The sequence below is a fragment of the Seriola lalandi genome, unplaced genomic scaffold (assembly GCF_002814215.2).
Source record: "Seriola lalandi dorsalis isolate HSWRI2012SDOR001 ecotype SW California unplaced genomic scaffold, Sedor1 jcf7180002054692, whole genome shotgun sequence".
Classification (NCBI taxonomy): Eukaryota; Metazoa; Chordata; class Actinopteri; order Carangiformes; family Carangidae; genus Seriola; species Seriola lalandi.
Window position 1 is genome coordinate 2,031,874 of NW_019525245.1, and position 12,276 is coordinate 2,044,149.

General features: G+C 39.6%; 2 protein-coding genes across 3 annotated transcripts in view; both read right to left on the reverse strand.

Annotated features, from left to right (window-relative positions):
- LOC111667717 (sodium- and chloride-dependent neutral and basic amino acid transporter B(0+)-like) overlaps positions 1-1,933 on the reverse strand; it is a 5,545-nt gene extending 3,612 nt beyond the window's left edge. Inside the window, exons 1-4 of the mRNA XM_023423477.2 lie at positions 1,845-1,933; positions 1,313-1,457; positions 1,063-1,194; positions 135-346 (exon numbers count right to left, since the gene is read on the reverse strand). Coding sequence (XP_023279245.1) covers positions 135-346; positions 1,063-1,194; positions 1,313-1,457; positions 1,845-1,910 — 555 coding nt within the window. The 5' untranslated portion in view covers positions 1,911-1,933. The remainder of the gene's footprint in view (positions 1-134; positions 347-1,062; positions 1,195-1,312; positions 1,458-1,844) is intronic.
- A 2,797-nt stretch (positions 1,934-4,730) lies between these two features.
- fmoda (fibromodulin a) lies at positions 4,731-8,619 on the reverse strand. Of its 2 annotated transcripts, none has more exons than XM_023423415.2 (6): positions 8,507-8,619; positions 7,352-7,747; positions 6,511-6,633; positions 6,259-6,399; positions 5,908-6,175; positions 4,731-5,820 (listed from the first exon to the last, which is right to left on the reverse strand). In XM_023423415.2, exons 2-6 carry the CDS (start codon positions 7,715-7,717, stop codon positions 5,669-5,671), a joined length of 1,050 nt encoding a protein of 349 aa, XP_023279183.1. In that variant the 5' UTR covers positions 7,718-7,747; positions 8,507-8,619; the 3' UTR covers positions 4,731-5,668. The 2 variants fall into 2 exon arrangements, with proteins under 2 accessions (XP_023279183.1, XP_023279184.1); XM_023423416.2 differs by having other exon boundaries at positions 8,503-8,619.
- Positions 8,620-12,276: the final 3,657 nt, after the last annotated feature.

Consider the following 12,276-nt stretch of genomic DNA (forward strand, 5'->3'; position numbering starts at 1 on the left):
AGAATGATATAAGATTCACTGTTGTGACTGATTTAAAAAAAAAAAAAAAAAAGCACAGTTCCTGCTTTTGATAAACTTTATAAACTATCATTCACATCAAATTATATCACTTTTTCATCATTATTTCATGTCACCCCACCCAATGAGACTGACAAATCAGCAGAACAGGGGATGAAAACAGCACCTATTGGCGTGTCGCTGCAGTTACGATCAACACTGCTGGAGCAGCTGGACCACGGCAGAGGAAACTGGAAGGAGGCGAACATGTAGTACAAGCTGTAGGCGATGATGACGTTATAGTAAATTGATACGATTAGAGTCACCATAACCATGGCAATGCCAACACCTGTAGAGGTAGAGAGAAGTTGTAAGTAACTGTTGCTGTGAAGAAAGTTCTCATGAAAAGCCTCTCTAAAATGTTGTTAATTTTATCACTTCATGTGTAGGTGCCTTCGACTGCCTTGAAAACTACAGTTGTCTTTGTAAAGAGGAAGGTTTTAATTAAATTAAGTTAGAGTCTCTACCTTAGGCTATACTCCAGAGAACATTAACTACATAACATGGAGGGTACTAACAAAAACATAAATGGCAAATGTGAAAAAGTAACTGGTGACCAGCCAGTGTCTTTATCTTCACAGCCTGTAAGCAGCGATCATATTAACTCAGCCGTCTCCTCCCAAAACCTTTATAGCTCAGTGTTAAGAGGGGAACAATTCAACTAGACTCCTTAGTACAATTGTGTGTGTACTTCAAGAACTTTACTGTTTTCCCCTTTACTTCACTCTCACCTTTAGTTTAAGTAGGGTGTGAATTTTGAGTAAATTTTAAACATGTTTTGAACATATCTTCGTAGCTACAGTAATTCACAGTAGCTCTGTCTATTTATGGACACAAAACCTTAAACCCAAACAACCAAGAGCTTATCTGAAGTCAAAAATGGGCTGGGTTTTAGTTTGAACAGTTGACCATTAACCAACAGCCTCATTAAATTCTTCATATCTGACAACTTCACCTTCAGATGTACCCAACTGATCTTTCACAAAACTTGAACAGGAGTCTTACCCTGCAGTAAAGGCACTGCTCTCCATGTGTTAATTGGACCTTGGCTGCAGAATTGACCTAAGGCACTTTCCAGGAAGAAAAGTGGGATTCCAGTCACCACCAACATCACAAAATAGGGGATGAGAAAGGCACCTGTGGTGGCCGCGAAATAAGAGAAACTTAATGTATGTTTATGTTATTTATAATAACAGCAATTTTATCAATTGTGTTTCCTAAAACAAATGGAATAGACACCAAATACCTTACGTACCCCCTCCATTCTTGTAGGCCAAATATGGAAATCTCCAGATATTTCCCAGTCCAACGGCATAGCCGATTGTAGAGAGGATGTACTCCCTTTTGTTTGTCCAGTTCCCACGTTCAGGGTTCTCATCCCCATTATCCACATGTGGATCCTGCTCATTGAAAAGTTTCAAAATGTGTAAAATTGGTAAAAGTTGTGATATGTGTCATATTTTATCTTCTGTGCCTGGAACCTCTTAAGAAAAATAACTGTTGTGAGAACAGTACATTTTAGAAAACAAATATTTCCTCTTTATAACACCTTCAAAATATACTGATATCATGGGATGTATTGTAATTATTTCCAATGATTTCTTGTGTCACATTAAGTTTCGAGTGTAGTGCATTGGATGTGTTTTGTTTTGTGTTCCTTGGCAGATTTATGTTGGATTTTTGATCACAAATACAGGCAAGCATCTAATTCCTCAGTTGTATTCAGTGTAACTATTGTGTGGTAAATTATCTAGCGAAAGTCTGGTCAAACAGGTTTGCAATCCTACCTGGTCGACAACTGCGGGATTTCTGAAAATTAAATCCTTGAAACTGTTCCAGCCGTATTTCCTCATCTCCTTTCATCTGCTTCTTAAAGGTCTGGATAAGAAATTCAAATTGCTCAGGTAGGTCTGTTTTAAAGTGCCCCCCCCTCTAACAGACAAGGGAGTGATGTTATCCAACCAATCACCTGCCCAGACACCTCCCCCACAACTCCCTGGACCTGGTTTTGTGTTTACACTTATTTTTTTTTTCTTTTAACTGGAATGATGATTTAATGCACATGAGTGAAGGAAGTGTCCCTCTTGCTAATATTAGTGACTCACCTAAACCCACTTGATCTGATAGACAGAGCTGGTTAACGTTGCTCTCAGTAATAATGGCAGGATTTCTGACCCTGATATATCCTTTGGATCTCATTTCTGCTGTACAATGTCACTCTCCTAAAATAAGCACACACTGTCTATGATTCCTCCTCACAGGTTTTTGCAGGAGTGATAACAACTTCATATCATCTGTACTGATAAACGGATAAAACAGTGGAGCAGTAGCATCCAGTAACACAACACAGTGATTGCTATGTGGTGTGCATGTGACTCAGGTGAGTGACTCTGTGCCAGTAACCACGTGTTAACAACTACTCCTTTAAGCCACTGCTGTGACTGATTATGGATAGATCTCATTTTGGTCAATGACATCTCCACATAATGACTATACTGTTAGCTTGCGTACGTCTGTGTTGCCTGTAATCGTAGTCTGATGATGTGACCACAATATTATTACCAGTGACACAGAGAGATAAATAACTACTCATGAATCAACAGGTTGTTGCAATACTTATAGTCACAGATAAACACACACACATCCCAACAAATGTTGAGTTAATTATATCTTTATAAACTATGAGTGTACTGTCCCCTCATATTTCTCAAATATTGTTGAGGTGATTAATAGAACCAAAGGTAATGAATGGGATTTCTTGTGCTGCTGTAAAATAGTTGTCTTCCTCTGTGTAAATATGTTTTCTCTGTTGTGGTAAGAGATTATTATCATTATTATTATCATTATTATTAGCCTGCCTCTCTTTTTACATATAGATAAACATTTTCCCCCCACATGTTTAATGGATCAAGAAGAGTCCAACAAATTATTAGATTATTTCTCTTTTGGCTCCTGCTACAGTTGATCCAGTCTTTAATATATGATACAAAAATCATGTTTGGATGCCTTTATTTAGGCTTATAAACCTAAATTTGATTATTGAATAGTGCCCTGGTGGGGTAGCGGTGAAGGTGCTGACTATGAACCACAACATCCCTGATTTGAATTCAGCTAGGGGGCTTTGTTGCATCTCTCCCTCTCTCCTCGTTTTCTGTCATCTGTTCACTTTCGCTATCAAAAATCAACAACAGGAAGTGAGTCATATGTTCTCATCACTGTGCTTCTTCATGATTAAAATCACTCAGCAGTTACACAGTTCCTCCTTTTTTGATTACCAAGCTTGGAAGTTTTAATTTGCAAGTGAGCGGTATCATCAGTCATCGATGACCTCTTTGCATTTTCACAGACAGGGCGAGGGCTTTATCTCTGCTCAGTGTCTCTATGCAATGATCTCTGCTTGATGCTCTTTTAGGCTAGGAGCCATTTTGGTCAATGACGTGCAGCCACAGCCTAACCACTTTAAACCTATAATATACATTAGCTGTAATGACCTTATCTGCTGGTGTGGCCACAGATTACAAAGCATAGTCAGAGAGAAAAATACTGTAAATATAGACATGCTGTGTCTTGGCCAGCTGACACATAGAGGGTTCAGCCCTGATCCAACAGCTCACCACTTTTCACATGGTCGGAGGCGGAGAAACACACATCCATGAATCCATCTTAGAGCAAGATGGTTCATCTTAGAAGATAGTGTGGTAGGCATAATGAATTTATCAAGAAGGTGTGTTTTGTTTTTCTGTCTAAGGTATCTGTTCCCTCTATGTGAAGACAAGGACCATTCAGAGGCATATATAAAAAGGTGAATCAGTGTGTGGCAAGGCAGTATGAAAAAGCATGAGGGATAATGAGAAGAAGAAAATGGCTGTTGAGCGGTTTGACCAGGGGGACCTGACATCAGCTCTCTCTCTCCAGTTGGACAGGACAGCCATATGACTCACTTGCCCATGCACCCACCTCACAGTCAAGAGAAAACAAGTCTTTACGGTTTCTCACAGATAAAATGACATGATTGTGGGGAACAAACAGTCACAAGAATGGATGGGGATGAAGAGTCAGAATATTTCGTAAAGCTGGTATGTGTAAGAATTTTCAGTTGAAAGATTGACATTTAAAATGTCCAATATCTCTATAAAAGACTTTCTCTCCTCCAACCCATCAGTTCACATAGTGTTATTATGGCAATGTGCAAAAGTTTTTTCTTTCCTCTTCCCGTTCATTACCTTTATCAACAACTTTGTGGCAACTTCATCTTAAGAGCTTTCTTAAGTGTTATTTATTTGTTTTATTAAATATATAAACTACCATTAGTTATAGAGTTTGGATTTTTTTTTTTGTGCTTTTCTCTCTTCAGTTGCCTCATTGTGAATCTTGGGTTCAGAGTGTAAATAAGAACCAAACTGAAAGCACCACTTCATCCTGTGCTTCCTCTAAATCCTTGCACCAGTCCATAAATGTGTACTCTACTGTCCTCAATAATGTGGAGCAGGAAGTTACTGACCACTGTCAACATCTACAGTGAGCAGGTAAAGATAATGCAGTATTTAAAAAGAGTGTGTGTGTATGTGTGTGTGTGCGTGTGTGTGTGTGTGTGTGTGTGTGTGTGTGTGTTTGTGTGTGTGTGTCTGTGTGTGTGTGCCAGATACGACAATATAGCGTACTGTACAAACTACTCTTTTTTCTTATAAATCTCAACTTTATTTACTCTGCAATAGGCTTGGAAACAAACATATGATAATCCATGCAATGCATACAGTAACTCAAGAATCATAACTCTCAAAGCCCTCTCTATGTCTGATTCACTACAGTACAGTATGGAGATATTTTTCAAATTGTACAAAGATATTTTTCATGTCTCTAAGGAAATTTGAGTTCATTGTGCAAAAGGAGGACCCTCTACAGAAACAGGCTGTCACAGCCTGCTTTAAAACAAACAAGAAAACAGTATTTGGCACAATGCACCCAACTGCAAAAAGGCATTTTCATGCAGCAGACACTAAACTATTGTGCCTTAGTATTCTGTGACAGATAATGATTTGAAATTATACAATTCACCTCATACATGATACACACTGTTTATCATCAGCTTCTCAGACAAAACAATGAAAGACATGAGGCAACACAGAGATAGATAAAGAGAAATAATGACAGCTATAGTTTCAAAATACAAAGATCATTGATCCTCACAGCAACATATAAAGAGGATCAGGGTCAGGTTATTTTCAATGCGCAAAAAAGACACGTGTGGCTCACAAATCGTATTGGTCTTACAGAATGTATAGTGTTAGTGTAGTGTATTTGTAATTTCATATAAATTTCATATAAAGATAAATCTAATTGAGAATAATAATGTAATTTTCAACAGAGAACAGGCCGTTTTCAAGCCTCTGGCAAAGCCTCTCCAAATGGTGTTAAAAATCACTGAAACATATGACAGTCTTTGCTCTTGTGGATAATAACTGCTGCCATCTGCTGTTGATATTAAATTATATCATCACCCTACTGTGCTTTGGTTTTGGTACATATAAATAATGTGTTTCATATTATGGTGCATGTTGTAAAGTCAGATGTGTTTGTGAGCAGAGTGCTACAAACTGTGTCGTACACACAGTTAGACCTCAATGTCGGAAGCCAGCCGCAGGCACAGGGATGAATCTGAGGGGATGTCCTGACGACTGATCTCGTTCCCGTCCAGTCGCAGTGTTCGCAGTTTGGAGAAATTCATCACATCCACAATGCTGCAGAAGCTACCCAGAGTGAACTCTATAGTCGCAGGACAGAGTAAGAGGTGCTTACATAGGAAAGGCAGAATTAATGGATAAATTAACTTTAGAATATTACATAGTTTACCTTTGATCTGGTTGGCTTGCAGATAGAGATGTTGCAGAGTGGTGCTGACTGGAGGGATTCTCTCTAGTTTGTTGAAGCTCAGGTCCAGCTCCACCAGCCCAGTCACATTAAAGGTGTTGGGAGGGATACCCTTGTCTGTGAGCTGGTTGTGGGCCATCCTAACATACTGCAGCTGTGTGAAACGGCCCAGGAAGTCATCTGGTAGAGAGTCAATGGAGTTGGACTCTAGGTAGAGCTGGTGCAGATGTTCAGGGAGAGCCTCTGGGACCTGGGATCAGTCAGCGAAAATGTTGTGGGGAGACTGAAGATTGTCCGTCCATTTGATGGGACATATACAAACACACATATTACCTTTGTCAGCTTGTTGCCACTGATGTCCAGCAGCGTGAGAGATGTCAGAGCCTTCAGTGATGTGCTCATGTCTGTGACAGCATTGTCATGGAGATACAGGATAGTGAGGTTATCCATTCCCTCTAGGTCTGCCGATGTTACCTAGGCAACAGTGTAATGATTTTAAATTCGAATGTCTCCGATGTATGGTCAAAGTCATCAACAAGAACAGAGAGGGGCTCTGCATGAATATCAAACCATGCAAATTATTACCTTTTCAATCTTGTTATGATTGATCCTCAGGTCCCGCAGGGAGCGAGGGAGGTTGGGAGGAATGCTGTTCAAATTGTTGTGTTGCAGATATAAACGCTCTAATCCCTCCAACTTCAGAAATGCCTAAAAAGGATGTGAAGAATGAGCAACTCTCCTACATGTACACAATGGTAAACTCAAAAGTAATTTAACCCACCATGAGAAAGTTTAAAGTCCATCCAAAATCACATTAAGTCATCTCTTTTGCTGCCAAAAATAATGTCAGTGATCTTTTAAAAGTATTAATAATTGAGAGACAGAGTAAATAAGCTTGTGCTGTAGCTTACGAGTCGTGCAGTGTGTTGTTTGCGGTATTCAAGAATAAGGAACACATAGGCATCTCATCTGAGTGAAGAGATTTAGTCAGTGTGACCATCAGCCTATCGCAGAATGGCATTACTCTTTAGTGCAAATATGGTTTAAAATGAAGGGATTTGATTGGCTGTATAGAAATGTTTTCCACCGATGTAGATAGATAAATAACAATATTCCAACAAATTCATGCAAAAATAGGGGACTGGCATCATGAAACAGTAGATTATACAGTATTCATGCCTCCTTGGTTTTTGTTTTTCACAAAACAAGTGATTTATAGACCAGATGTGTAGGATTTACAGAGAGGGAAAAACAACATAAAAATAACAATATAAAAATTCACATTTTGTTCATTCACACATGCAGCAATAAAACTTCCTTTGTAATTACACAACATGTAAACCACCTTCCAGCCATCTGACAACCATTTAGACCAGCATCACTGCATCACACTCTGAGATCTGTCTCAGACCAGATGTAGGTTTACCTTTTTACCAATGGCTTCAGATGTCAGCTGGTTGTGGTGCATCATGAGCCACACCAGATTGGTTGCATTGATCATGGCCGAGTCGGGCACAGCTGTGATAGCATTGTTTTGGAGGTACAAGTATTTGACACGCGAGGGAATTGTTGGCATGTCTGTCAGACCCCGCCCATCACAGTACATGGCAGTAGGGAAGGAGGGGGGGCAGTCACACACATCAGGACACTCTCCTCCTGTGGTGTCTGCCTGTAGGGAGCCAAAATAGTATCCTTGGCTCTGCCAGCCGTATAACCAGGCGAAGGGGTCCCGTCCATGGGAGAGAGAGAGTGGAAGCAGGGCAGACAAGAGGAAGACAATCACCAGCCGCATGGTCGCAGTCACTCAAATCTTCAATGTAATCTAACAGATAAAAAAAAACAAACAAAAAACAGAGAGACATGGTAATAAAATTTAAATGAGAAAGAAGAAATAGTCATTCACAAATTGACAAAATTATTTTGTTGATGGGGCGATATTGACTGATATTTTTAAACACTTTGAAAAATGTAAAGTTTAGAGTAAACTGATGGTAAAAATGTGCTCTTGTGCTGATCCTCCGTATCCACCAAGGGCAAGTTATTATCCTATATATGTATACATAGAGAGAGAGAGATACTGGATTAGTAAAAATAAATGAATAAAATATTCATTAAGCCACCAAAAAGTCAAAAAAATAAACTTTGCAAAAGCATACTTTCTCTCACACCTTTGGAGAACAAACTGAGCCAAGCTCGCTGTTATCCTGTTGAGGTTAAATGAACAGTCGAACGTGCAGTGCAGACACTGACCGACCTTGTTTTGGAAATGTAACTGCCTGCAGAGAGGCACATTCTTTGGGGTCTTAATCCACAGGGGATTCAGAGAGGAAGCATTGAAAAAAGGATAAACCTGGCCATGAATAACAGCTTTGTGAATGGTTCTCACTGTTGCACCAGAATTGTGGGAAAATATCCTATAATAACCCTTTTCTGCAGAAGAGGGTCCCCTCCCTCCCCCCAAAAATATGACTCTATCATCATGTGTTTATTTATCTCCTATAAGGTTTCATAGAAAGATACCAAAGAGACAGACAGACACATGTTCACACACATGCATGTACATACAAAGACACACACCTACCTGATCAGAGAGACTGACCCTCCTTGTCCCCTGTCTCACTCAGAGTCTTCTCAGGAGTGGAAGGGACTCCGACAAACACTTTGTAAAAAAAAAAAAATTGCTTTCCTCCCCTCCCTGCCTTCCTTTCCATTCTGCCATCCCCCTCTCCAGCCCTCTCTGTCTGTTACTTTACTGTTGGTTTCTTCCACCCCCTAATCCGCCCTCCTGCACCCCATTTTGTTCATTCAGGCATGGCCCAGCGCACCCCACACCCCCCAGTCTGGAGCCTCTTTTTCCACTATTGTGAGATGCCGTGGCTGTGATGGTTTGTTCCCAGCATATTCATTCCCTCTGAGCTGAAACCAGCACTATTTCTCCATAATTTGTACTTTTGCCTTTGGCAGTTTTGGCTGACTGGATCCAAACTGCTAAATTATTTATCTGTACTGGCAAAAAAAAAACAGTGCCACATGCTGTCCAAGGGTATGAGTGAGTTTAGTGGCAGTGTCTTTTAGATTGTATGGACATGGTGAAAGTGCCTGAAAATGTACATCTTTCAAATATTATTTAGAGCAATAGACTGCTAATGGATCACAAAACTTACCATAGTATTTGAATGCTGTCTAGCCCACTTAGCAAAAAATCCCCTGTGCCATAAACAAAGATTTGTTGAAGGGGTGGATCCAATTTTCTCCATTCCTCTCCAACACCCTTAAATCTCATAAAGGGTTAAATGAAAACATGTGTGACAGTCCTCTCATGTTGTCTGCCTGGTCTAAATGTGGGCCTCTTCCTGCTTCTGCATCTTCTGTCCGACACAAGCTCCATCTGAATCAGGGTTTTTCACTCACTCACTTTTGTTTAATCTCTGCGCATTCATATATTCAACACACAGAAAAGTAACGGGGATTGTCTCTTCCTTTGGATGTGCCATTTCATGTTGAGACATAGAAATCCACTGACTTGTGTTACTTCCAGAGATCCAGATAGCATTTTCTCCATCATAAGCCAGCATGTTGTCTGTTGTGGCCTGTTGACTTTGACTTGGCTTATTTGTTATCTTGCCAAAAGTTTTCTTGAAACATCTATTTTCCTGTCAAAATTCAACAACTTTACCTGCTGACTTTCTGTGTCACAATTTTTAAGTCAACACAACGCTAACATCAGCTGCCGTTCCATAACCACCATAAAGCTCTCAAAGTTTTCAGACTGAGAAGAGTGGTGATAGATAGATAGATAGATAGATAGATAGATAGATAGATAGATAGATAGATAGATAGATAGATAGATAGATAGATAGATAGATAGATAGATAGATAGATAGATAGATAGAAAATGCAGAATGCAGGGGAAAGGGGGAAAAGCAGCTTTACGCACTTTGCCACAACTGCTGGCATGAGCCTAATAACCATGCAAAAACAAAGCAAAAACAGAATTTTTGAAATTTGTGCAAAGTTATTAAAAAGGAAAAACTGAAACTGGTATTGAGTGTAGATTGATGAGGGGGGGGGGGATTATTATTAATTTTTGTATAAGGCTGCAACAAAAACTAATGTGACTGAATACTTTTCTAAATGCACTGTATGTCTAACTGGCTGATTTGTCAAAAGCACATGGATGATGGACTCAACACAGCTTTATTTCTCTGTAAGGAGGAGCTGCCCAAGTGCAAGCTGAACAAAGATGAACTCTCACCCTTGACTCGTTACTGACACCTGACAACCTTATGAACCTTGAGGTTAATACCTCATGCAATACAACATCAAAGGGCTGTTTAAGTAAGATGGTTGAGTAGATAAACTCTGCTGTGATGTGTGTCTGTGTGTGTGTCTTTCTTTGTATGTAAATGCATGTGTGTGATTCGTATCTACATACATAAACAACATAAACTAAAGGTGCAGCAGTTATTATTTAGAGTGAGACAAAGTCATTCTCTGCTGACCAGGACTTCAAAGTAAGAGGCCCAGGTGGACTCTGGGTAGCCCCAAACAAACCCTACCCCCACCCGTGTCCTTTCCCCCAGTCTACTGTCTGGGTCATGAGGAGCACTGAGCAGAGATCAGAAGATCAGACGACCAAGCCCTTTCCACTCAAGCCCTCAACTCTTCACAGGAATGTCAGAGGAATTTTCATTCTGGGGTTGCTTCTTTTGTCACTCACCTGAAGAAAGAGACAAAGGCTACCATAAAAATACCACAAAAATACCATAAAATACACAAAACATCAAGCTTTCTTCAGATGCCTTCAAATACGTTTTTATCTCCAGCATCAAATCAGATCAATTAGGGGAAATGCACTTTGTTTGAAAGCCGTTGTATTGATTGAAATGAATTAAACTGTCTAATTATGTACAGTATGTATGGCAGTCAGATGTTCTTTCATCTGGCTGCCGTAAGGATTCATATGGTCCTAATAAATTTGCAATAACTAAAAGCGCCGTATTTTTCTGTATAAGATGTAATGTTGGAAATATGTTTTGTATCTTGCCATAGGATGAAGCTGAATTGACTTTTTTGCAATGGCTTTCACTGCGGCAGTCATTAGCTCATTATTACATCTGTGGCACTTTATCTGTAATCTCCTGAACTCAAATAAACTTGTCTTAGGAGGACATTGTCCTGACTTACATTTCATTTTACCCTATAATTTAATGGATAACCTAGTGGGAACCAGATTGTTGTCTTCACAAGGTGATTTATGTAAGTATATGCGCACACACACACACACACACACACACACTGTGCAACTACCAATTCGAACGCAATGGTTCCTCTTGAAGTATCCATGCCACAAAAACTTCTCGCTCACTGTATGCCAAAGAAAATATACTGAATTCTAAATTACATAAAGAGATTGTTTAATTACACAACATTACATAGATAACACATTCTTATAGAAAATGCACACAGATCCGGTCTTAGTAGTCCTGGGACAATGTGGCTCCTCAAGGTAACTTGAACCATGGCACCCCAGGGCACAGGGGCAGCATAAACCATGCGATAGAAAGCAGATGTCCATGTACACACACACACACACACACACACTTGAATCACGCACAGATGTTCATGATTACACCACGTCGAGCTTCTTGTCTTTTTCTCACACTGAGAAAAGCAACAGGTTTTTATGTATGTATGTTATAAGTATACATGTATGATATGATGATTTGTGTTAGATCTTCTGTGCTACATTGAAAAAGGAAATGTTAATAATGCACTAAGTGCACTAGTGACCTAGTGGTATAAGATGCACGCAACTGCAACTGCAACTGCATCTCCAGTTCAACACCATGCTGGGGAAGTCTGTTGCATAACACTTCAGTCATAGTGAAACTCATTGTCAGTGTCAGGATGACTTTGACAGCATGAAAATACACTCAGCTTAGAGCAGTACTTAAATCACAACGCTGAAGTGAATTTCAATACTAAAATGAATGGTTCATAAAGAAAAATATATATCTTACAGTATAACAAAGAGAGTTTAACCTTTCATTTCTTCATTCAGTCAGTGCATTTGTCATTTTCCTTTACATTAACACGTCCCACGTCCCACGTGTTAATGTGTTGTTTGCAGGTGTATTGTAAACATTGGCAAAGTAAACCTTTACCTCAGTTTTATTCCAACCTGTGAGAAGCTTTTATCTGCTGTTGATTACTGATGAAATACAGCCATCTAGTGTCAGTGATAGGAAATGTAGGGAGCAGATGATGAATGACTGACATTATGTCAACACGAAAAGCAAGAGGTCGAAAAGGAAAGAGACTTAAGACTTAAGTTCATTTGTTTTAATT

Excerpts from the sequence above, each read along its gene's own strand:
- fmoda (XM_023423415.2), bottom strand. The coding sequence starts at position 7,717 with ATGCGGCTGGTGATTGTCTTCCTCTTGTCTGCCCTGCTTCCACTCTCT. Across the intron at positions 6,176-6,258 it reads GTGGCAACAAGCTGACAAAG|GTCCCAGAGGCTCTCCCTGA; the intron begins GTAATATGTGTG and ends GACTGATCCCAG. Across the intron at positions 5,821-5,907 it reads GCAAGCCAACCAGATCAAAG|AGTTCACTCTGGGTAGCTTC; the intron begins GTAAACTATGTA and ends CTGCGACTATAG.